The 22,377-nt window shown below is 56.1% G+C and overlaps 4 protein-coding genes and 3 non-coding genes across 7 annotated transcripts; 4 read left to right on the top strand and 3 right to left on the bottom strand.

Annotated features, from left to right (window-relative positions):
• Positions 1 to 449: 449 nt before the first annotated feature.
• Positions 450 to 2,246, bottom strand: BESB_070910 (histidine acid phosphatase superfamily protein; the record flags this gene model as incomplete). Its single annotated transcript, XM_029365464.1, has 1 exon — positions 450 to 2,246. The coding sequence occupies one exon, from the start codon at positions 2,244 to 2,246 to the stop codon at positions 450 to 452; it is 1,797 nt and encodes a 598-aa protein (XP_029217948.1).
• Positions 2,247 to 3,303: 1,057 nt separating this feature from the next.
• BESB_070920 (histidine acid phosphatase superfamily protein) lies at positions 3,304 to 3,849 on the bottom strand (the record flags this gene model as incomplete). Its single annotated transcript, XM_029365465.1, has 1 exon — positions 3,304 to 3,849. The coding sequence occupies one exon, from the start codon at positions 3,847 to 3,849 to the stop codon at positions 3,304 to 3,306; it is 546 nt and encodes a 181-aa protein (XP_029217949.1).
• A 4,318-nt stretch (positions 3,850 to 8,167) lies between these two features.
• On the bottom strand, positions 8,168 to 10,825 carry BESB_070930 (putative 50S ribosomal protein L33; the record flags this gene model as incomplete). The annotated part of the gene is made up of 5 exons (XM_029365466.1): positions 8,168 to 8,189; positions 8,576 to 8,767; positions 8,989 to 9,123; positions 9,199 to 9,216; positions 10,677 to 10,825. 5 exons carry the CDS (start codon positions 10,823 to 10,825, stop codon positions 8,168 to 8,170), a joined length of 516 nt encoding a protein of 171 aa, XP_029217950.1.
• A 359-nt stretch (positions 10,826 to 11,184) lies between these two features.
• On the top strand, positions 11,185 to 17,960 carry BESB_070940 (splicing factor U2AF protein; the record flags this gene model as incomplete). The annotated part of the gene is made up of 8 exons (XM_029365467.1): positions 11,185 to 11,821; positions 12,434 to 12,554; positions 13,909 to 14,219; positions 14,815 to 14,876; positions 15,300 to 15,371; positions 15,798 to 16,079; positions 16,569 to 17,012; positions 17,529 to 17,960. 8 exons carry the CDS (start codon positions 11,185 to 11,187, stop codon positions 17,958 to 17,960), a joined length of 2,361 nt encoding a protein of 786 aa, XP_029217951.1.
• Positions 17,961 to 19,238: 1,278 nt separating this feature from the next.
• Positions 19,239 to 19,311, top strand: BESB_075710. The gene has a single exon. It is a non-coding gene; the product is annotated as a tRNA-Val (tRNA).
• Positions 19,312 to 21,078: 1,767 nt separating this feature from the next.
• On the top strand, positions 21,079 to 21,151 carry BESB_075720. The gene has a single exon. It is a non-coding gene; the product is annotated as a tRNA-Val (tRNA).
• Positions 21,152 to 21,696: 545 nt separating this feature from the next.
• BESB_075730 lies at positions 21,697 to 21,769 on the top strand. Its single transcript has one exon. It is a non-coding gene; the product is annotated as a tRNA-Val (tRNA).
• The last annotated feature ends 608 nt before the right edge of the window (positions 21,770 to 22,377 follow it).

Raw genomic sequence — 22,377 nt, forward strand, 5'->3', positions numbered from 1 at the left:
GCTGCAATGAACGCCTTTGAGAACCACATCCAATAGTTCGATTGCACAAACGTTTGTAGCGGCTACACGCAAATAAAATGAAGCTCCCGGAAAAAACGAAACAAGCCAGGATGGAATGAAACCAAAACACTGGCATATCGTCCCACCAGGAGGAGTGTCCGCCTCAAACGCTTCCCAGGCTCACCCCATGGAACAAAATCGCGCTAGGCGCCAAAGCGGCAGTGAAGCATCCTTTCGACGCGACCAACAGCGACACTCCAAGCACTTTGCAATCGGATGCGATCTGGCGGAAACAGAGATAACGTCTGTGCCAACTGGCCTCGAGGACATTGTAGTATTTCTTGTGCCGCCACAGCCTGGGCACGGCGGAACATGGAAATGTATAGTAACAAAATCCCCATGCTGCAAACCAAGACGTCCTGCCGCAAAACGACGCGATCAATCATGCCTTACATCATCATTCTTGCAAACTCACGGAGCCTGTCGCGGAAGACCTGAGTCACATCCATGAAACTGTAAGACTGCAACCAACCGTACGTCGCGTTCAGGAAAATATTTAGGGGGCACACGTCCCTGTTGCCACACAACGGCATTTTCAGAGGGGTCATCGTCTTCCCCGGCTGACCCAACAGGAACCGCACATAATAGCCGTTCTTAGGGTACTTAATATTCCCTCCAGGGTTTAGCCCCTTCTCGACATCAAAGGGTTCTGCGACGCGCTTGAACTCTCTTGCGTCACCACCAGGAGCCTTCACCAGCTCTAGAGAAAAGCGTGATGCGAAGGGGGTAACCTCGTCGGGGAGAACCTGTAGAGCACCCATCGTGCCCACCAACACAAAATCGTGGAAGGATAACAAATACATCTTCACTCGCTTGATAGATTCCTTCAGAAGGTCTTCGTCATCCACGTTCAGCTCCTCAAAGCCGCTGAGCACCTGCATCAACAGGCGCAGCTCTTTCCAGTCCTCCGGACGGCCGAAAACAAGGGCCCTGCTGATGCCGTTGAACAAGAAGAGATACGGGGATGACACAAACCTAGCAAAGCCGCCTAGGCCGTACTGTGCCTCATACCCCATTTTGAATCCCTCCTTGAGATCTTCGAGCAAGGACTCGTAAGAGGGTACTGCTTCCGGGTCACATTCACCGCTCTCTGCGCAGAACTTCCTCCTGTTCTCCACCCACGTCTTCAACTCCTTCATCGGAGTCGTTTCCCCAGCGAACGCTTCAGACAACCACATTTCACCCACGCTCCAGTGCCCACCAGAACGCTCAAACTCTTTCATGTCCCAAATCTGCTTAGCAATGTCGATTGCGTTTTGCACATTTTTATTGGGGACATAAGCACGGGGACCCTCCCGCCCAGCAAAGTGCTCCTCCGCTTGCGCGTATGACACCTTGTGATGCAGAGCTGCGGCCATTAACCCATCCCCTTCCGTGCGTGGCACATGAATGCACGGAAGAGCAACTGCTGTACACACTTCTTGGTGATGCCCGCGCAAACCCAGAACCTTTTTTGGGTCCCCGTCGCAAACCTCACGAAGCAGGCATCGGCTACCCTCAACGTGGCTCGCGGCCGTCTTGACAAGCTCGTCTGTCGTCCCACCACAACCCCATGGAAGACCATAGAATCCCTCCAAAAAGAACACCGCGCTCCACAGAGTCCTTCGCAGAGCCGACGACCGGGCGTACACAGTACTTTTGGGAAACTCAGTCAAAATGGCGTTGACCAGAGACGAAGGAGTGCAGTCGTCTCCCCGGAGGCCGTACGACGCGCACTCTCTGCGAATATCAAAGCCGCACGTCTCATTCAGAATATCCACGCGATTCTGGTTTGGGAGAGACTTTGGCATAGTTGCGGTGCGCGAAAACGTCTGCAGATAGCGACGAATCTCCTTCCCTGATACACGCAACTCATACGCACCTTGAACTAGGAGCTGGCCTGCGCCCATTCCCTTATAGTATTCGGTTTGCGAAGCCTCGAACTGCGATCGCCGCGTGCCGTGCCGCTGGACAATCAACGCGAACTGCAGCTCCGCATTTGGGAATGGTCTCGCAGGAGGCTCAGCAACATCGTAGGGAATGCCAATGTCCTCTATCATCGAGTGACTCGGCGTGTGACAGGTGCGCCACGACTGAACATAATCAAGCGGGAATGCCGGAGCGACGATACCCGAGTCGTTCGGGCTCGCGCCTGCGTGAGGAGAGCACAGAGTGCCGAGTAAGAAGGCAATGCCAAAAGACTTCATCCTGAGAAATCAATGCCTGATCCTACGCCTACCAAGCGAAACGACTAAAGGGAAAATAAATCTCAACCGCACGTTATCATCCCTTCCTGGCTACAAGACAGAGGCGCTTGTCGCCAGCTCTACTGCAAAACTCGACGCGGTATGAACTCGGAATGAACCGATATTTGACCCGCGAAACGCGAAGAGAAAATTGATACAAAATTGTTGTGAGTGCAACACGTTAGTTTCCACAGTCCCTGAGACACCCAATCGTCGTCGCACCGCCGCCTCGGATGAGAGGGATGAGCGAAACAGGGTGCAGAGTATAGAGTGCGACGAAACAGAGACGGGAGGGGGGGGAGTCGGGACATAACTTCCGGTGCGCCGGATGCTCAGTGGGGGTCGGCGCTGCTGCACGGGGAGAAGGCGTCGTGCCGCATACGTGAAGCGAGCTCAGGGGGTGCATCGCCCTATGGTGGGTGAGGCGTTTGTGCGAGTGACAACAGCAGGACGCGGGAGGGGTTGGCAGGCAGGAAAAGGTGGTCACTGCCAGCCGCCTGTACACCCCACGAAACTGTTTGGACGAAAGAGTCCCCTCGGACACCCTACGGCGTCGCATTCCCGCGGGGGCGGGCGAGGCCGCTGCTGGCTCGAGAACTGTCTCGAAGCGACGGAACGGCCGTCGGTATACGGCTGTGCCGCCTGCTGCGGTGCGCCGCGGCTGTGGTTACAACGAGGGAACTTTCCGAGGCGTACCATGAGGCAGGGGCTATGCACATCATTCGTGTTTCGTCAGTTAACCCTGCTTGCGTAGCAAGCCTCAGCTCTTTGCGACACACCGAACACGCAGTACTGGCTACGCGGCACTATCAGGAAGTTAAAGTGGAGGCACACAAGGAACGGGTGGGGACAATGAGCAGTTGAGCATCTCTGCGCCGGCACCTACCTGACGCATTCGCACTTGACTTGATGCACCCTTACGAAACCTCCGTTTGGTACCCAGATCAAGCTATGCGTTGCAAGATGCCGGTCTCTAAGAGCAATAAGTTTGACACGTGAGCAAGAACGACAGCATTCCTTACGATAGAACAAAACAAAACAATCTGCCTACATAAGCACGGGGACCCTCCCGCACAGCAAAGTGCTCCTCCGCTTGCGCGTATGACACCTTGTGATGCAGAGCTGCGGCCATTAACCCATCCCCTTCCGTGCGTGGCACATGAATGCACGGAAGAGCAACTGCTGTACACACTTCTTGGTGATGCCCGCGCAAACCCAGAACCTTTTTTGGGTCCCCGTCGCAAACCTCACGAATCAGGCATCGGCTACCCTCAACGTGGCTCGCGGCCGTCTTGACAAGCTCGTCTGTCGTCCCACCACAACCCCATGGAAGACCATAGAATCCCTCCAAAAAGAACACCGCGCTCCACAGAGTCCTTCGCAGAGCCGACGACCGGGCGTACACAGTACTTTTGGGAAACTCAGTCAAAATGGCGTTGACCAGAGACGAAGAAGTGCAGTCGTCTCCCCGGAGGCCGTACGACGCGCACTCTCTGTGAATATCAAAGCCGCACGTCTCATTCAGAATATCCACGCGATTCTGGTTTGGGAGAGACTTTGGCATAGTTGCGGTGCGCGAAAACGTCTGCAGATAGCGACGAATCTCCTTCCCTGATACACGCAACTCATACGCACCTTGAACTAGGAGCTGGCCTGCGCATTCCTCGTGACAGTTGGGGTCTGACGCTGTGCACTGCGCCGCCGCGAGCTGTGGCGCCGGACCACCAATGAAAATTGCAGCACGGCACCTCGAAAGGGTCTCGAAAGAGGCTCAGAACAAGGTAGGAAATGCCAATGACCGCTGTCATCGAAGGCTTGACTTGTGACATGCGCGCTACAGCTTGGTCTGCACCAAGGGCCCGCCGGAGGGCGAAAATGTCCCATCTGTAGCACTCGCGGTCGCACGCATTCGAGCAGTGTAGTAGTCATACATGTGTCATGCTCTTGCCATGGTTCTTTAGTGGTACTAATCCGCAGGGGATAATGTCAGAAGTCAGAGACAGTTGCGGACTGGTGCACACGCCTTGAAAAAAGAGCACTGGGTAGCGCTGCATGTGTGCTCCCGCTTCCGGACCGTGTCCTAGCATCCGAAGACAAGCGTGGTGAAAATACCGGTCTCGAGTAGATGTGGAATGTGGAGGCAGTCTGTGAGCCGCCACAAGGTGCTTTCGGATGCACGGCAAAAACGCAGAAACACCTGACTGAAGTGTCAGAGCGAACCGCGAGCTGCATCAGTTTTCCTTGGCCCGGGCAGCGGCCCCCGCACCGCCCGACGGTGTCTCCCCACAGGGGAGCGAAACCCCGACATCCCGTAAACCGAGAACGCGCGATCCCCGAGCGAGGCGAAAGAACGTTGCGTCACCGTACCGAGTCCCCCAACGCTGCAAACAATATCAGTAGTCGAAACGCCACTGAAATAACCAGTAATGGCGGCTGAGGCCATAATATCGCTTAGGCCCCCCCCCCCCTGTGGCGCTCGAGACACTGCTGTTCACTGCCGCAAAACACCGCCCGCTGTCCAGACATCGGCACCTGTTGCTGTCTCCGATATTGGAGGAATTCTCCCCTCATCGTTCCATGTATCAGGGCGAGCTAGAGTGATTGGCGCTGTGGAATGCGACGACGCGTACGCGACCAGTGCGACAGGAGCGTAAGGGAACGGACAAAAAGTAGAGGCACGGCCGCAGGGGGGTTCTGGTAGTCGGAAGTGTTGCCAGGCGTACACGACTGATAATTGCATTGCGCTCAGAGTGGCATGATGAAGGTATTATCGCACGAAGGTGTTATCGCCACCCTGGAGGCCAGGCGACGGAGAATCTCGAGGACGACTTGTGAGAGCGCGATCATTCGGAGGCCCGCCTGTGGCCTCTGTGGAACATGGTAGCGGTGTTCTGCGGACGGAAGGTGAAGGCAGGGTCTAGTGTCCATGGTTTGGTGACGCGCTTGATCTCTGAAATGCGCAGTCGACAGCGCTGCGACTACCAACTACAGAGGACTGACAGGCTGTAGCCCTGGTCGTAGGCTTACTTCCCTGCGACACAAACACGCTATTGCACTTGCCTACTTGCGGTCGTGTGTCAGCGTGATTCTGGCGGCACACCGACACTGTCGTGCTTTTCTCCCGTGGGTGCGGGACGCCCATGCCCGAAGCTCTGAGGCATCGCTTGAAAATGATCGCCAAACCCGGTAAACAATGCAATTCGTGTTGCCACCGCTGGTAGCCAGCAGCACCGCCGGAGCTGCCATTGGTCCTTGAATCATTCTCTGCAAGCGGTTTCGTCGGACGCACTGCACGAATGTCGCTCTTCCCTGATGTCAATGACAGGCTACAGATTCCCCCAGAATAGAAATGGAACCGAAACTTCAGACGGTTGCTCCATATTGCTGAACGCACCTATGCCAAACGAGCGGCGGATGGTTCGGTATCCACAGGTACTGGCCGTGTGGCTGTGCTCGCGAGGGCACGATCCTTCCTCGTAACAGGGACATGTGTCACCCGCCCCCCCCCCAAGCATGAGCATCTGAACGGAATAATTTGCCCACTGCAACAGGGACATGGGTGGTGGAGGGACTTGTTCAACGCACGCTGAGTTTGACGCACATACACGCACGCAAAACGACAGGGACTCCCGCTACTGTGGCACTTGTTCGTCCACAAAAACAACAACGCGCAAGTCGCCACCGTGTCTGCAGACCATCTTTGCCGCAAGACCGTGGGTGGTGGCTTTGAAAAACTTTGTAGAATCACGCAGGTCACTGTCTCAGCTCTAAGGTGCTTGCGTAAGCACACAAGAGACTGGGTCTACATCGTTTGTCCACGGTCGCGGGGCTGTCGCAGGAGAATTGAGCTACAGTTGTGAAAAATGCTATTCCACGGTCAAACTGGAGGCGCATGAGTTCCGAGCCTTCCTTCTTTGGATACACGTCTCCTGTGGACAAAGAAACTCACTCAAGACGGCGGGAGTTTCAGTCTCACTTCATCAGATCAAAAGCCATGGCATATGGTGCCGGTAAGTGTTGAGGTCCTTGCAGAAAAGTTTCGTTACCTTCTCGGCGGAGCCAGTCAGAGTGGCAACAGTCGCGCCGAGATGTAAAGCTATCCTCTCCGGTTCCTGCGTTGATTACTCTGGATGCTACGTCGAGTGCCAGCCTTATCTCCCAGTTCTCCAACAGTCCCGGCGTGAAGCCCCCGTCGCGCGGAGGGAGCGGTTTCGGATTTCGCTTTAGACAGTGCCATTCTTAGAGGCATTTAGTGGAATAATGAGGCGGTTGAGGGAGGCGGCAAGAGATAAGAACGTACTGTCGTCAACGTCCAGTGGACTGGCAATTATGGCGCACCCAGGGTCGGCCTGTCCAATATGGATGCATGTACATGTGGGCCGCATCGAGGGCCGAAGCAAATAGTCGCGCAGCACTACGTACGGGGCGGGTGGCCTTTACAGAAGGTGTTGCCGGGCTCGATGGCGAGCTGTCCAGCGTACAGCTGATATTATGAGAAACGCGTCGGATGCTAGCACCCTATGCGGGGGGATTTATGCGTAGCTGCTCAACACAGCAAGTGCTTGCTCCTTGCTGTGTTGCTGGGCCCTTTAATCTTGAGCTTGTGTGTCGTTATTTGCCTCGGTACGGGCCCACGCATGCGTACAAGTGTACCGCAGAAGGGTACACACGTGAAGACGCCCACACTCGTTTCCTCACCAGGACACAGGCACTTCAAGTAGTGTGTCCTCGTAAGAAAATAAGTACACACACCTGTGCGTACTGTGAATATGGGACGCATTCACCTGTGGTGTCTGCAGTCCTATGCCGGTGAAGCCCGGCAGCGAGCAACAAATATGCACACGTTTTCCTGAATATCACTTGCGGTCCTCCGTCCCCCTTCCTCGCGTCACCCCTTTGACTTCCACCCCTTCCTGCAGATAGATTTTTGACGCAACTAGTACAACACACCTACACAAGAAGGTACTTTTCTCTCAAATGCGTAGAACACAGCGTGTCGCCACATCCGTGCTTAAGTATCACCGCTGTCGAGTCTCCCAGTCACGGCAACTTGGCCTGGGGTTCATCGAGCCCCTATTCTACTCCCCGTGGCGCGTGGTACCCAGCAGGAACCGTTCAGCGCATACATCACGTTTCTCGACGACGCTGCTTGCGCCGCTACAAGATGATGTGTTAACCTGTGGGCCCGCTTGCCACGGAGCGATCTTGGCTGGCTGTGCGTCGAAACCGGGGACGCTTTGCAGTTTTCACTTTCGATAAGTCTTAGGCCTTGCGCACGTATGCGAAGCAAGACGAGCACTATCTGATACGCTGATTCACGACGAGCAGAGACTGCCACGTCGAACGGGAGTACAGCCAGCGCTTGCCGGTGAGAGAGAACTGTTCGGAGGGCAGACTCCTCACACGACTTGGAGAACATACTTGACGTTTCTTCGTCGGAGAAAAGATACTTCACGACTCGCAAAAACAAAACGTATCAACCAACTACGGTCTGAATGTCCGCGCCGCACTCGTCGCCAACATCACAGGTGCAGTGGTCCTCGCCGCACATGCCAGGCGCACGTACGCACACACCCGCGATCGCACGTGCACCAAGACGAACAGCCGTCGAGGTCGTTCGTGGCGCCTCACCAAGAAGAAAAAACGGCAGAACTCGCAAGACAAGACTAGCAACGGCGCACGCCAGAGTCCATTTGCCTCTCCGATCTCCTGGAAAGCTGCCGTGACAACATCTGCGCGGGAGCCAGACCCTGCGTGGACGCGGTCGCAGACGCCTCGTTCTGACCAGCAGCTAAAGTCCCCAACGCAGCCCTGTACGCGACGTGATGTCGGAGGGTGCCTGACACAAGGCCTCCGAACGATGCTGCCGGTCTGCGTGAGTTCTACTTGTACCGGGGAACTGCTCTGCAAACGAAACGACGAAAAATAGACACGAACGACGCAGTGAGACACGGAGCGAAACAACACCCGCAAGGCGCAAAACAGGCATGCACCCACGCCATGCCGTCCGTAGCTCACACTCCACAACTCCGGTGTCCATCGGCTCGACATGTGGAGATGCATGTGGCTAGCAGCCCCTCGGCTCCATCCGTTTCCTTCTTCCTCCGTTTTTACTTGTGCGACGCACCAGGCCCTCTTGGTCGCAGCCTGCCCCGAACCATCACCCAGTTACAGCACTCAAGGACGGTAGATCATCGATGTACTCTACTCGATTCAGAAAGTATGCATGTGAAGGAAACGACGACCGCCACGCACGAGGCACGCGCCGACAAATGCACACACAGACTTACCTTCCACGCCTGTCAGTGAGTAGAGGCGCTTGGTTGTCAAAATACTTCTGAAAGCGCCCGTACTCCCAAGCTTTCTCCACTTTGTCGAGGAGGAGCTTGACCTGTTTCCCCGTCCAGCGGATATATCGCTGAAGGGAGAGAGTTATCTGTTTTTTGTTCTTCTCAGACGGCAGCCTCGCCTCATAAAACATGCTGCAGACAACCACACCGATCCAGTCGTCGCAACGCATCCCCAGGCTCCTCGCGAATGTTATCGCGTACGTGCGAGGTCTTCCGCTCAAAAAGAAAACAGGCGAGAGGAAGAGGGCACTATCCTGCAAAAAACTGAACGCCTCTACCTGCTCGAAACCCAGCTGGCGATTTGCTCACTGGCGGCAGAGGGGCCAACGCCACGCACGGCCTTTGCTTCTTACACGTGTCTGTTGACTCCTGGATCATATTTTCGCAAGGCTATGCGGAAGTTCTTCTTGTCAGGCGACTTCCTTGTCAGGTAGCAGAAGTTCGTCAGAGCGGCGCTCTTCAGCTGTACGAACAGCCGCTTGCTGCGGCTGCGGAGCAGAATAGGGGACGTGAACAACATGCTGAGTGCCGTCCGCGATTCAGAGGCAAGCGGGGAGACTAACCGTGCGCAACTCGCGCACCTGAAGCGAGACGAAACAAATAAGAAGTAGCCAATACGGAAAGAAACACAGAGGCAGCGGGGGGGGGGGGGGGGGGGGGGCTGGGGGAGGGCAAGGCCCCGCGGCGACCGTTCGAGTTCACACTGGCACAATACGGACTGCACGCGTTTTGTGGTGACCTCTCGTAGAGCTGAGCGCTTCCCGCCCTTCTTTCTTCCCTCTGAACTTCTCTCGCGGCGTGTCTGTGCCGGTTTCTTGAGAGCTGCAGTCCGCGTTTCATCGGCCGTGTAGATTCCTGGTCATCCGACACGGCAGCCGGGCGAGCACCTGGTGACTATCAGGTGACCAGAGACATCCTTGTACCGCTCAAAGGCAGGAGTGTCCAGTGCAGTGCATGCAAACTGGAACGAAGCCGAAGAAACCGCCGGAAAAACCCACTGCCAGCGACCCTGAACGCCCCATCTAGGGGCTGAACAGGCGCGCGCGCAACTGCTGATGCCCTGAATTCTGCACGTGTAGAGCGGAGCGACTCGTGGAGAAAAAAACTACGACTGACGCAAAAAGATGCAATTTGAGCGCGAATTGGTACGTATGAAGAAAATTTGAGAACGACTGGCTCGACTTGCCGTGCTCTACTTTCACTTTGGAGTGACCCCTCCCTTAGGGAGGCCCGCGGAGGCAGGCGACTCCTCAGGAGGAAAGGGACGAGGAGACGGATGCTTTCGTTTCCGAGTTCCTCTGGAAGGCAGAAACAGTTATGTGTCACTCTTCCGGGATCTCTTTACCGTTCTTGCGTGTTGCACACTGCCTCTGTCGGAGCTGGCTCGCAAGGTTGCCAACTCAGTTCACATGATTCTTTCGCATGCACACGATCCAAACCACGCATCCTCTGCGGCAGTTCCTCTGCACCCAAGCCTTCGTATATTAGCCTGCACCACGGCGGCCGGAGACTAGGCCGCGGACGACGGAACTGACAAAAGCGAACGAGGAAAACCAGCACTTTCACGAAGTCTCACAGGGCCCGGCATCGCTAGGCAGAGTGGCGTTTGAAGCTCGTCGGCTGCTTCGCTTTCGCGAGTGTATTGCTGATGTGAAGGGGCGGCGAAAGAGCAGCACAGACCGAGGCAAAAGGCACTTCGCCTGGCGGGCATTTCACGGAGAAACTGGCGGAAAGCAGACAGAAGAAAGCGACGTCAGAAAGCGCGGCCGGAGCCGTTCTTTGCCGTCCGCTACGCGTTCATGTCGAGCTCTGTAGACCTGGAGTTGTGACTCTCTCTTTCGACTGCTCTCGGGGCTCCCTCGTGCACTCGTTGATAAACAGGGCGAGAAGCTTTGGCGAGTGACGCTGACTGTAGCCGTCCCTCTTTTTCTTTTGCGCTCGGCTCCTTTCCTTCGTCTCCCTTGTTTTTTCGCACATGTTTCTACTCATCTGTCGGTCTAGCGCAGGTGCTGCGAGAGCGACTCGGCCTTCCCTCACTAACCTGCGCGCACGTCGTGCCTTTTTCGAGACCTCGCGACCTCCCCTACCTTTTGCTCCGGCCTTGTTCTTGGTCGAGAAACGCTTCACAGCGCGCGCTTGCCCTCTCGTTACGTCGCCGTCGTTGCCGCCCCGCCCCCGTCGGGTGCGCATGCGCAAAGCTTAAACGGTCTTCGAGCCAGCGGTAGACCGCCGACATCCCTTCGTGGAAGAGGATTTTTTTCTTGTCTGGTGTGCGCTGGGCAGGAGCTCCACTGGAGCGGGTCGCGCTCGCCGGCTGGGCAATCGGAGACCTGCGCATCCATTTCTCGCCGCCGAGCCTGACTGCGCATCGGCTTTTTCTCGGCGCGCTCGGTGTCGATCGGCTGCTGTCCCTGTGGCGTGGCTGACGCGTGTGCGCTGCCTGCGGGCGCCTAGCCTCCCTCGGACGTCTCGGGTGCATCGCTACGCCCCACACGCCGCCGGCTCCGGCCTGTCTCTTCCGCGACCCCGTCCCCGTTCCCGTCGCCGAAATGGGGTACTCGTCTCGCCGGTCGCCCTCGCCGCGGCGCAGCAGCTCGCGGCGGGACCGACGCCACGAAGCGTCCTCTCAGCATGAACGGCTCAGGAGCGGCCGCCGGTCAGTAGAACGCGATAGGGAGCGTGAGCGCGAGAGGGAGAGAGAGCGCGAGAGGGAGAGGGAGCGAGACCGGCTCAAGTCTGGGTCTTCGTCGTATCGGCGTTCAGGGAGCAAGCGGCGCTCGCGCACGCGGTCGCCACCCCGCAGTCGGTCGCGCCATGAAGACGGCCGCGGCTATTCCTCCTCCTCGTTCTCGTCGAGCGGATGGAAGAGTGAGAAGAAGAAGCAGTACCGCTTCGACTCGCCTCCGCGAACGACCGCCACAGAGCCCTCGGAGGACCAGAAGAAGCTGATTCAACCCCCCCTCACCGCCGTGGCGCCGACCCTGGCTAACAGCGCACTCCTCGCGCCGATCGTCCCTGCCGCCAGCGCGTTCTCCGGCCCCGCCAGCAGCCTCGCGCTGGACGCGGCGGCAACTAAAGCCGCGCGAGAGCTGTACGTCGGCAACCTTCCGCCTTCCCTCGAAGTCCCGCAACTCATGGAGTTCCTCAACGCTGCGATGGCTGCAGTCGGAGGCGCGCTGCTGCCAGGTGAGACACACGCGCCTGCACCACACAGGCGAGACGGGCAGGAGAGAGGGGCGAGCGGAGACGAGGAACGAGGAGAGGAGATCCGCCTGGGGCGGCCTGCAAGCCCGGCGAATGCAGAGAGGCCTGTCCCGTGTGTTGGACGCGCAGTCCCTCTTCTGCTCGGTGCGGGTACTTGCGGAGCCCTGCTGCGCGGATACGGCGAGCCAGAAGTTGCCGCCGCGCCAGGCGGGAGTCTGCCACCAGAGCTCTGTTTCCGTATCGAAAACGAAGAGGCACATGATAGTTCTCGTAGATAGGGCGTGCGCGGATTTATCTGGGTGTAGAGTTCCATATTTAGGGCGTCTGCAGCGATAGGCTGCGGCGCGGCTTCGCGTCCAGCTGCTTGGCGTCTCCGATTTTGAAACCGTTTAATTCGATGATCGTACGTGGTCACTCATATCAAATGAACAAAGACATCATAGGTCCTATAATACTGAAGATCTGAAAATCACAAGAGAACTCGAGTCGCTAAACAAAGACCTCAAAGTCCAAAGCAGTAGTCCAACTCGTAGTATACACTACCCAGAAAAAGCTGATGAATACTCCTCGTGTGGGAGTTCCATCGCATTGCAGGCCCCCCCGCAGTGAAGGCGTGGCGAAGCACAGACGGCCATTACGCGTTCGTTGAGTTCAGAACGATGGAAGAGGCGAGCAACGGCATGCAGCTGAACGGCCTGAACTGCATGGGCTTCAAGTAAGTTGACGCCCAGGCGCCCAGGGGAAAGGGTCGCCTTGCACGAATCTGCCGGCTGGCTGCTCCGCGCGCGGCGGCGTCCTCGCGTCGTCTCCATGCTGTTTGTGATGCGTGAATCCCTACAACGGGACCGGTGGCTCGCGCGTGCCCGTGAGCCTCGGAGGTGACGGAGAGTGTACGACGCGCCCTGGGCGTCCTGTTGATCTCCTCTCAGTTTTTCTTTTCAGAACTTGCTAAACAGTGTGAATCAGCCATGAACGGGCACTGACCGTTATAGGTGATCGGCAAGTAAGTCCCTCCCTCACCAGAGACGGACGGGGCCTCAAGCACGCGGCGTGCGCGCGTGACTGTCCATTTCTATGCATGCAATTATACAAATATATATATATATATATATATATATATATATATATATATATATATATATTTATGTGTGTGTATGTCTACCTTGTGGGGAGTGCCTGCGCATGCGTATAACAACCCAGTGGCAACTCGGAGCTCGAAGGGACTTCCATGCAGCCACCATGTGCTCGACACGGGCAGCGCGGCTGTGGCGGCTGCTGCTAGCCGAAAAAACAATAGGCAGATGACGCGCTGACGCGGATGACGTTTCGGTTCTCTGCACTGAATCCGTGCAGTTTGTCTGGCATGACAGTGCCGCCTGGGGGGAGTTCGCTTTTTGGCTCGTGGGGGCGTGTCGCTTTCCTCTATGTGCGCTCGATCGCTGCGAAATTTCCACATGTGTTCCCATCAAAAACTGGCGGTTTGTTAGTATTTGTGTCCTCGAGCCCCTTGCCAGAGGGGGAGATGAGCGGGGGGCGCGGGCGGCAGCCCAGCTGGAGGGGAGGCCATCTTCGCGGCAGCGACGCCTGTAGTTGATGGCGGGAGGCGGGAAGACAGGCGAAGGGCGCAGCTCTGCGCTGCTGCGTGCCCACCTCTGTCGAGTGCCTCGTCGATGTGAGGTCGGCATCCGCGAGGCAGATCGGGGGCTTTCTTGCTCGCGCAGCTTCCAGGCGTGCGTACACACCACGGGACCGCAGCAAAGAAAAACGAAAGTGCGAGGGATGGAAACTCTGTAGACTTCGAACCTGGATACGTGGGCAGCGTGCTTATCTTTTCGACACTCTGAGAGCGGGTCGCCAGCATCGTGCCCGTTTCTCAGTTTGTGAGAAGACGCCAGTGCGCCTCGTCGTCTGCCTGCGAGGCAGAGCGTTGCTCAACCCTCCCTCCGCCCCTCCCTAGCACCCTCGCAGAACTGATTTCGCGGCTCATGCTTTCGTTTTCTGTGTTTTCTGTTTTTGCGCGTGTGTGCTGCGTATCGCCCTCCGTCGCTGCGTCTGCCTCTCCTCGCCAGTCTTCGCATCGGACGACCAAAGACCTACCCGCAAGAAATGAATCACCTCATTCCTCCGCCGACGATTCCTCTCCTTCACCCGCATGGGGGCATGGGCGCAGCGGCGGGCCTGGGCGCGACTGGTGCGATTGGCGGCTTGCCTGGAGCCCAAGCGGGGGCCGTAGGGGGCCTGGCAACCGCGGGCGGGGGACTCGCAGGCGCGGTGCCGGGCGGAGCCGACGTCGCCACTGTCGCCTCCAATCCGCAGGCAGCTCTCGCAGCGGCGCAGCTCGCGGCGCACGGCATGACCGCTGCGCAAATCAAGGAGGAAAGTAAGCAGAAACCGTCTGATTTTATGGGCTTTGCTCGTCTTCCGCGCGCCGTCGCCGACACCCCGCCTTCAGCGGATCCGCCTGTATGTGAGCGCGCGGAAGACCCAGCCGCGTGCGTCTGGCGTTACAATACTTGTGCCGACGTTTTTGGCATCGATGGGTACTTCAGTGCACGCCCGTGTATGGAAAAATAGCTGCGAGTACCGCATCTCAGTTTCGTATATGTATATATAGGTATATATATGTATATGTATTATACATATGTATATGTATATTGAGTTTCTATATACGCACACCCGCGTTTCCCGGAGGGCGGCCAGGACCGTTTGCACGCAGCCGGCTGTGGTTGGTGCGTTATTTTCCTCCCTAGGAGCACGGCCGGGATAGACGCATATATGTATGCCGGAAGCGCCGCGCCTGCAGTGAGACGCGTTAGCCATGCTTTCCCCCCTCCCCCTCCTCCCCCCCTCTCGTTTTCCTCGATTGGCGTTTTCTTATTCGGCCGCGAGCATACGGGCTCCTGATGTCAGAAGCTTCCGCGCAATAAAGTGAAAACGAGTTTTTCTCGTGTCGGTGATTTTGGGTTTGCATGCAGAAAATCAGCAGCCAGAGCGCTTGTGCATCCTCGATCTCCCGCCTCTCATGTCTGAAGAGAAGGTGAGAGGCGACGCAAGGCATCACGCAGACCCAGGCCTAGCGCGAAGGCGAGCAGTGTAGCTGGGACAGTCGCTGCAAATTTTTTGTGAAGCACCATATATATATATATATTATATTTATTCGAGTGTAGATGCATTTATGTATAAGAGTATATCCATACATAATTATATATATGTATACAAATACGTATAAAATTTATGCGAACAAATTTGAAGCGCGCCTTCGCATCCAATGCAATGCGCAGCCAGGCAACATACCTGCGCCGCGGCTTCCTCGCACGCGTGTATTTCTTCCAACGAATATTCACCTGTGGGTATAAAATGACGCATTTGCAACTGCGAGATAGTTAGCCATGCAGGATGAATGTTGTCTTTGGTGCATGCGGTAGACGTTTCTGTCCTGAGGGCGCGGCTCTTTTTGTAGGTGCGGCAGCTCGTGGAGACTTTCGGTCCGGTGAACGCGTTCCATCTGCTGAGGAAAGACGACGGGTCTGAAGTAAGGCTTTTCATGCAGCTCTTGGCTTTCTGGTTTCTCGCCTGTCTCTGTCGCATCCCTAGCGCTCCACACTCCGGCTCGTGTCAAGTTGTTTGCCGCGCCTCTGCGGGGACCCGCTCACTTCAGTGTTGTGTTCTTAGGCGAAGTTCACTATTTCTCTCCACGCACAGAGCGTGCGGAAGCGTCGGTCGGCGCTGCGTCTGTCTGTAAGACTGCGTGATGGTTTGCGCCTGGTATGATGCGCAGAGAAGCAGACATCTATACATATATGTATAGATATGTATAGACAGATAGATGTGTATCTGCGCGTGCAGAGAAGTGAAGATAAATACACATACGTATTTATGCGTGCCTCGGATACAAGAGGTGACGCACACAGAAGCAGATGTGAATGTAGGCGTACGCTGTTGCCGCGTGCTCGCGCAGATCGTGTGCATCGTCGAGTACGTTGACTTGGAGAGCCAGCAGCAGGCGATGGACATCTTGCACTCGAATTCTCCGTACCGCATTCTTCTGGCTGAGGAGGCCATCCAGCAGGAAGTGATCGCGCCTTTCTTCAAGAAGGCAAAGGCGAAACAGATCAAGTCCGAGGGTGAAGAGGAAGAAGAGGAGTTCGCAGACGGCGAAAAAATGAGTGTCCAGGCTCTGCTGCGGCCTCAAGTTTGCACACGCGTTCTCCTTCTCTCCAACATCGTCGACGTTGAGGACGTAAGTTGCTCGCCGCCGGCGCGAGACCGGCTTACCTGAACTGGGAAGCCCGCCAATATACAGTTATCCAGCATATATTCGTCTGTCGCAGGTTCGCCCCAAGTCCCGTTATACTATACAGTAGATCAATGGCTTCTAGTCAGGACGCGTGTGGGAGAGGCTCTTTGCCGAAGTCTTCTGGGAGATGACACCCGCTCCGGGCGGCGCTGCGCCGAGGAGAGGCCGAAACGCTAGGTCCAAAAACCAACGAGAAAGCCGCAAACAGCAAGCTCCTGTCCTGCCGGGGACGTCTTTCTAGAAAACAAATATATATTACATGCATGTATACATATATACACATGTAATCGTTGATACACGTATGATCCGAAATGTTCGCAGAGGGTTTGTAACTGAGGCATCCGTAGACGTGCGCGGAGGGCGTCCTGCGGAGCTTCGGTATGCAGCAGAGAAGTGAGCGGGCGCGTCTGGGCGTGTGCGGCTTTTCCTCAGCTTTTGGACGATAAGGAGTACGAGGAAATCGTGGAAGACATTCGCCTCGAGTGTGAAGAGTGCGGAGGCCCGGTTCTCTCAGTTAAGATTCCGCGCCCGGTTCGTGGCTTTGAGCACGAGAGCGACCCTGTGTACCAGCAGCAGGAGAGAGAGCGCGAGACGCAGATGAAGAAGGACGAGCGGGGCGAATCCCACCAAACAGAGAAGGCTGAGGGTGAAGACGGCGCAGCCCCGATGCTCGTGAAGAACGAAGTCTCTGAGGACGCGACCGCGGAGAAGACCGAGCGAGGCGATGACGGCGCGAAAGAAGAGGACGCGGAAGACGGAGCTGTGAAGAAAGAAGCCGAGGGCAGCAAGGCAGAGGGAGGCGAACAGAAACCCGCGACGATCGGTTTCGCTTACGTCGAATTCGAGGACTGTGAATGGTCAGCGAAAGCGAGGAAGGTAAGACCAGCGCGAGACTAGGGGAGCCGAAGGTGTTGAGGGACATCCAAGTAACACAGGATCGGAGCGGCCTCTTTTCCTCTAAAGCAAGAGAGACTGGGAAGGCCGCGAACTGACAAGACTGAATAGAGATAGGAGGGGAGTGAGAGGGGGCGGGGGGGAAGAAGAAAGGGCGTAGGTAGGTAGAGGGCGGAGAACGTCGCGGCGCTTCGCGCTCATGTTCACCAAGAGCGCCGGCGGCGCTTGTGTGGGGAATGTCCCGCCAGGTTGATATCCATAAAAAAGTGTCTCTGTAGTCCCCAACACTCGTCATCGGACTGCGGCTTGAGAGAGGCGCCGTCGTCCACTCCAGCAGCTTTGCTGTGTAGAATGAGGCACAACGTCGCCGTATGCCGCTGCCGCTGCTCCCGTAGTTCGATTTTTAGAGTCCGGATGTGTGCGACCACGCGAGAGTCCTGCCGCGGCCTCAGAGTCTGCCGATGTGTCCATTTGGCTCCATCGGCTGATGCCTCTCAGGCGCTGAATGGCCGCAAATTCGGCGGCAAGATCGTTGAGGCGCACTATTTCAGCGAAGTGAAGTTTCGCAAAGAGAACTTTTACGACCCGAAGCCCAACTTTCTCCGTTCGCACTCGTCCCTGCATAACAAGAGCCTCGCGTACGACGGCCCGCGGCGTCAGCCGAAGGCAGAGGAAGAGGAGGAAGGCGATTCTGAGTCGGCCGCGGCCTCTGCCTTGCCGGGCCTCTCCTCCTGCACGGACTCTTCTTGCCGCTCTGCTGCGCCACATTCGCACCAGTCGTCTCCGACTGGATGTGGGGACGCTCCGCCCGCCGCTTTTGAATCCGCGCCCACGATTCTCACGCCTCCGCAGGCGGGCTCCGGAGGGTTTGCCCCCCAAGGAGGAGCCCCTACGCGGCGCCCGGCGCCCTGCCTTTCCTCCTTCCTGTAGCCCGGAGGAGACCGCAGCAGATGGAAGAGGAGGGGGGAGAAATAGATCGGACGAGGCCGAAGAAAAGGCGCCGCACGCCGACACGTCAAAGGGGGTGACGAGGCAACACGGTAGAGAGAGGGAGGCGCATGCGTAGAGGCCAGTGCGGGAAGGACGTGTGGTGCCGGCCGGAAGCAGCGACGGCGGCGCGTGTGAAGGAGAGCCTCTTGGATTATGCCGGGGTCATCCAAAGAAACTTTCTTCGGTCGTGGAGCCGAGTGCGTCGATCTTTGCTTTGAGCGTCTGGGGACATTTTGTGCGTTTTTCGCGCGTTCTGAGCGGGTTTACTGTCATCGCGGCGACTGATGTGCGTAGAGAGCTGTTCGAGCGAGTGACGCGGGAAGGGATGTCCACGCTCAGGCGCAGCAGCCTGTCGCATCCAGCTAACAAAACAACGAGAGGCAGAGCGGTGCGCGATTCCACGGGACCAAGGTTTTGCGCGAGCGATTGCCTCGATACCTTCAGACCTTGTCTCCCAGCTTTTCTATGAATCGAAATATAGAAGCATTTAGTCTCATCCATGAAAATTCTGTGGAACTTATTGCATACCACACGTACGATTAAAGCTGTCCCCACATAGCTTCTCGTAGTGAGGTGAGTCAGCGGCACGTGGCGTGACAACATCCTTGGGAGGGAAACCAGTCAGCGATGGAAATGTGTAACGCCGGCCCCACTTGAGCGTTGTAGTCCCCTATGACCTGTACCAGCAAGGCTTGGTCTCCGCTGACGTTAGGGGACGGTAAAGGAAGTGCTGCTCTGTCTGACCACTGCGGTCTGTGGCACACCAGGAACGCGCATACTGCCAGGACTGCCCGTCTAAACGCTGCAAGCGTCCGGCGCTCATACCTGCTGTACCGCGAGTTGAATTGCACGAATGCAAGCCAGCGCTCTTAGGTTCGCTGCATGCGCTGATGCACATAGCCATCTGGGGTTTGTACGGTTGGATCCTCGCACAACCTATATGCCTAGATTGTCTTAAGACAACGCATGGTCAGGCTCTGAAAAGATATATATGCGCTATGCATACACACACTATGCCACCGGCGCTACTCATGCAAAATGGGACTTGGAAGGCAGACAGTGGCATGCTTCTCATTCTGTGCCAAAACAGGCAAAATGCAAAGAGCCACGCTGCGAATAGCTTCTGCCACGCAACACGCCCGGAAATGGACGTGCCCAAATAAACTAGCTTCCTGGAATGCATGATGGAAGCAAGAGACACGACCGCTGTTCCCACGCGCGAGCATGGTCTAGTGGCTATGACGCTCGCCTCACACGCGAGAGGTCCCGGGTTCGATCCCCGGTGCTCGTACTTTTTCTAAACCCCTTGCTGGTTTGTTCACGCGCAGGATTTCCATGCAACAAAGTTCCATTTCTGATGCGTTTTTCTACTGCCAAACTTTTCGGCGGAAGCAAACTTTACTAAGAACGCGCTTCTGCCGATTAGAGAACTCAAGCCTTACCAGTTCTTATGCGGACTTGCCAGTTACACTACACCCTGAAACCTTTCGACTGCCAGTCTAGGACGGCTACCAACTACTCCGAGCCCGCGCGTTTGCCCCTCGCAGCTAAAATAAACAGCTGCGCTTCGCTGTTTAAACCAGGGTGTGATACCGTTCAGCGCCCAGCTGTCGTGGCACGTTATTCTTCGTAGTTTCTCTTGTCCAGCCTACATAGAAGTCACGCCATCAACTGCATGGTACTAACTGATGGTCATATTCTGAATAAGGATGTGTCATTTTAGTCAGAGTATTGTGCGCATTCTAAAACAAGGTATAGGGTGACGCACCTCCACATGCCAACCTGGGCGCCGTTCCCCAGATACACGCCCGGTGTTGTAACGGTTTCAAGTACTGGGAGCAAGGACCGACACAAAGACGAATGCGCACGAGCTGTTCACGTAGTTACACTCGTAAGTTTGACGCAGTGTCTTTCCGCCTCGTCCCGGAGAGCAACTTGTCACGTATACACAATCCGGAAGGTGCAGCCACGCTGTTGCCGGAGTGTTAAATGACCAAAGGGTGCTTTGCAGCGTGAATACATACTACCCCAAGAGTCGTCGACGCAGAATAACCAGGGCCGATGACGCGATCTCCAATAAGTCGGCAGATCAACTTGTTCGCGAATCACAACGTGAGGTGGGGAGCAGGAAACCCATTGATCTGGAATTGTGCTTGGTCGCCACCCTTTTGACTGCGTTTGTCTGAGCTAACGGGTGGGTGCACCGGATGTGTATTAGAGGAAGAGGAAAAACGTGGAAACCTGTCTGAATTGTTTTGCCTCCAAGCAGCGTTTCATGGGGATCCAGGAAAGAAGCTCCAACAAAAACAGGCATACCCTTACTTACTCCATAGTATGTGAACGCCGAGTGCAACACGAGACTTGTCTTCACTCCGTATGTAACATACTAGACTGTGTCGAACGTTATAAGGTGGCCTCGCAGGCGACTGATCGTTAGCCCAAGCTGCTCGACGCATTTATTGTGGGCAAAAACAGACACGACGTCTCGCATAATCCTGTAAGCGTGTTACCCGTACCCTTGTGATTCTGCTCCGGCTAGTGCCTTTAGACTTCAACACTAAAACACGATTGCGAGCCGGAGGGCGCGGGACCTTACACTACCATTTGCTCATGCGTGCAAGTGCGTTTGCCGATTAGGGTGTCACCTCACCGATGAGAGCACGCCGCTCTAGATCAAGAAGCATCCGAGAAATGCACAGTTCCGGTGAGAACGCCACACGACAGAACAGGTGGAGAACCACTGCGCGGAATCAAGAAGCAAAGGAATTGTACCTCAGCATCTAGTCTGTGACCCGATCACTCCCACTCCACATGACGTCCTATTGCGCGCACGAGAGGAATGATCTCTATGTGCGTACGATGCTCTAAACGTAGGGGACTACCATTTGCCGGGTCGTCCCGCAGTCACTTCAGTTGAGCCTGGAGATTCAGAAACAAGGACGTCGACAGACTCTGTTTGGGATTCCGTGAAATGGGGCGCGCCTACGTGTTCCCTGCGCATCATCCGCATCGAGCGTGGTTAAAACATCGAAAGAGCGAGTAACCCGGCGGTTACCACGCGAGCATGGTCTAGTGGCTATGACGCTCGCCTCACACGCGAGAGGTCCCGGGTTCGATCCCCGGTGCTCGTAAAAGTTATTGTCTGGGTGTGCTGCTGCAACCATAAAAAGTGTCGAAACAAGCTATCCGGGATTACCAGCACTATCGAAACCAAGACTGCTTCAGGAGTGGCTGCTGGAGAGAAAGGAAATGCAGCAGCACAACTGCAGAGGACAACAATACTCACGTGTACAGCTGAATCAAGCCTGGCATTTTGCATCAGGGCGTGGTGTTGATGCATTACCCGCCTTTTGACAGCAAAGGCGCGAGACTTCGGCTAGAGGGAGCTGAAACCGTTAGTCACAGGCGATTCTCACGCGAGAGAGATAAAGAGGAGCCGCGAGAGGCAAAAAATCGTTCGTTCGTGTTGTTGGGGTGCGTCAAGGGAGGTCAGCCACCAGGATACAGAGGGCTCTGTTGGAGGAAGTGAGAATCAGTGCAAGACTTCAAACGACCACACTCAAATAAGATTATAGACGTATTGAACGGAAAAATGACGAAGAAGACGTTCGTTTTCACACCCCCCCTACCCTTAGGACGTTGCGGATCGCCGCATGATGAATTGCTATTGACCGTCGCGAGCATGGTCTAGAGGCTATGACGCTCGCCTCACACGCGAGAGATCCCGGGTTCGATCCCCGGTGCTCGTATAACGTTTACTTTCCGCAACGCGTGTTGGCAACCGTTACTCTGACCGCTGCCCACTGCACAGCGTGCCTCGAATTTTGGATTTGCGGATGAGGTATGAAGACCCAAGGCTTTGAACTCGGGCGAAGCAGTCACTACGACCGCGAGGCCTTCTTCCTGATGAAAAAGCAGCACTCCTGATGACTCAGGATTTCTCACCACGGTGGAGCACTCCCGACCAAACTATAGAATCAACTGATGCATGTAGTGGCGTCAGGAAGGTATCCTGTGCTCTGCGTACGTCGGGCGTGATGGGACGTGCAGATGTGCAGCAAGGGAGCACGACCAAGACCAACAGCCTCTGCCTGTTTTCAGTGCGAGTTCGCTAGCCTCTTGCGTATGGGAGAGCCGCGCTTCAGGCGCAGGACCGGACTGCTGTACATTTCGTTGCCCTCCGAGAGAGATGGGCTGCAGCACGTGAGCCGGTCTCGCGCACCACGGAGGGACGGCTTCCGCGTTTTTATACCGGCAAACATTCATCATGACGCAAGAGGCGCAGGTCACGACGTTTCGTCGCAAGCGACTACGGGGACACACTAGACCACGACGAGAAGGCGTGGCGAGGAGAAAC

Source organism: Besnoitia besnoiti (genome assembly GCF_002563875.1).
Source record: "Besnoitia besnoiti strain Bb-Ger1 chromosome Unknown contig00007, whole genome shotgun sequence".
NCBI classification, from domain to species: domain Eukaryota; phylum Apicomplexa; class Conoidasida; order Eucoccidiorida; family Sarcocystidae; genus Besnoitia; species Besnoitia besnoiti.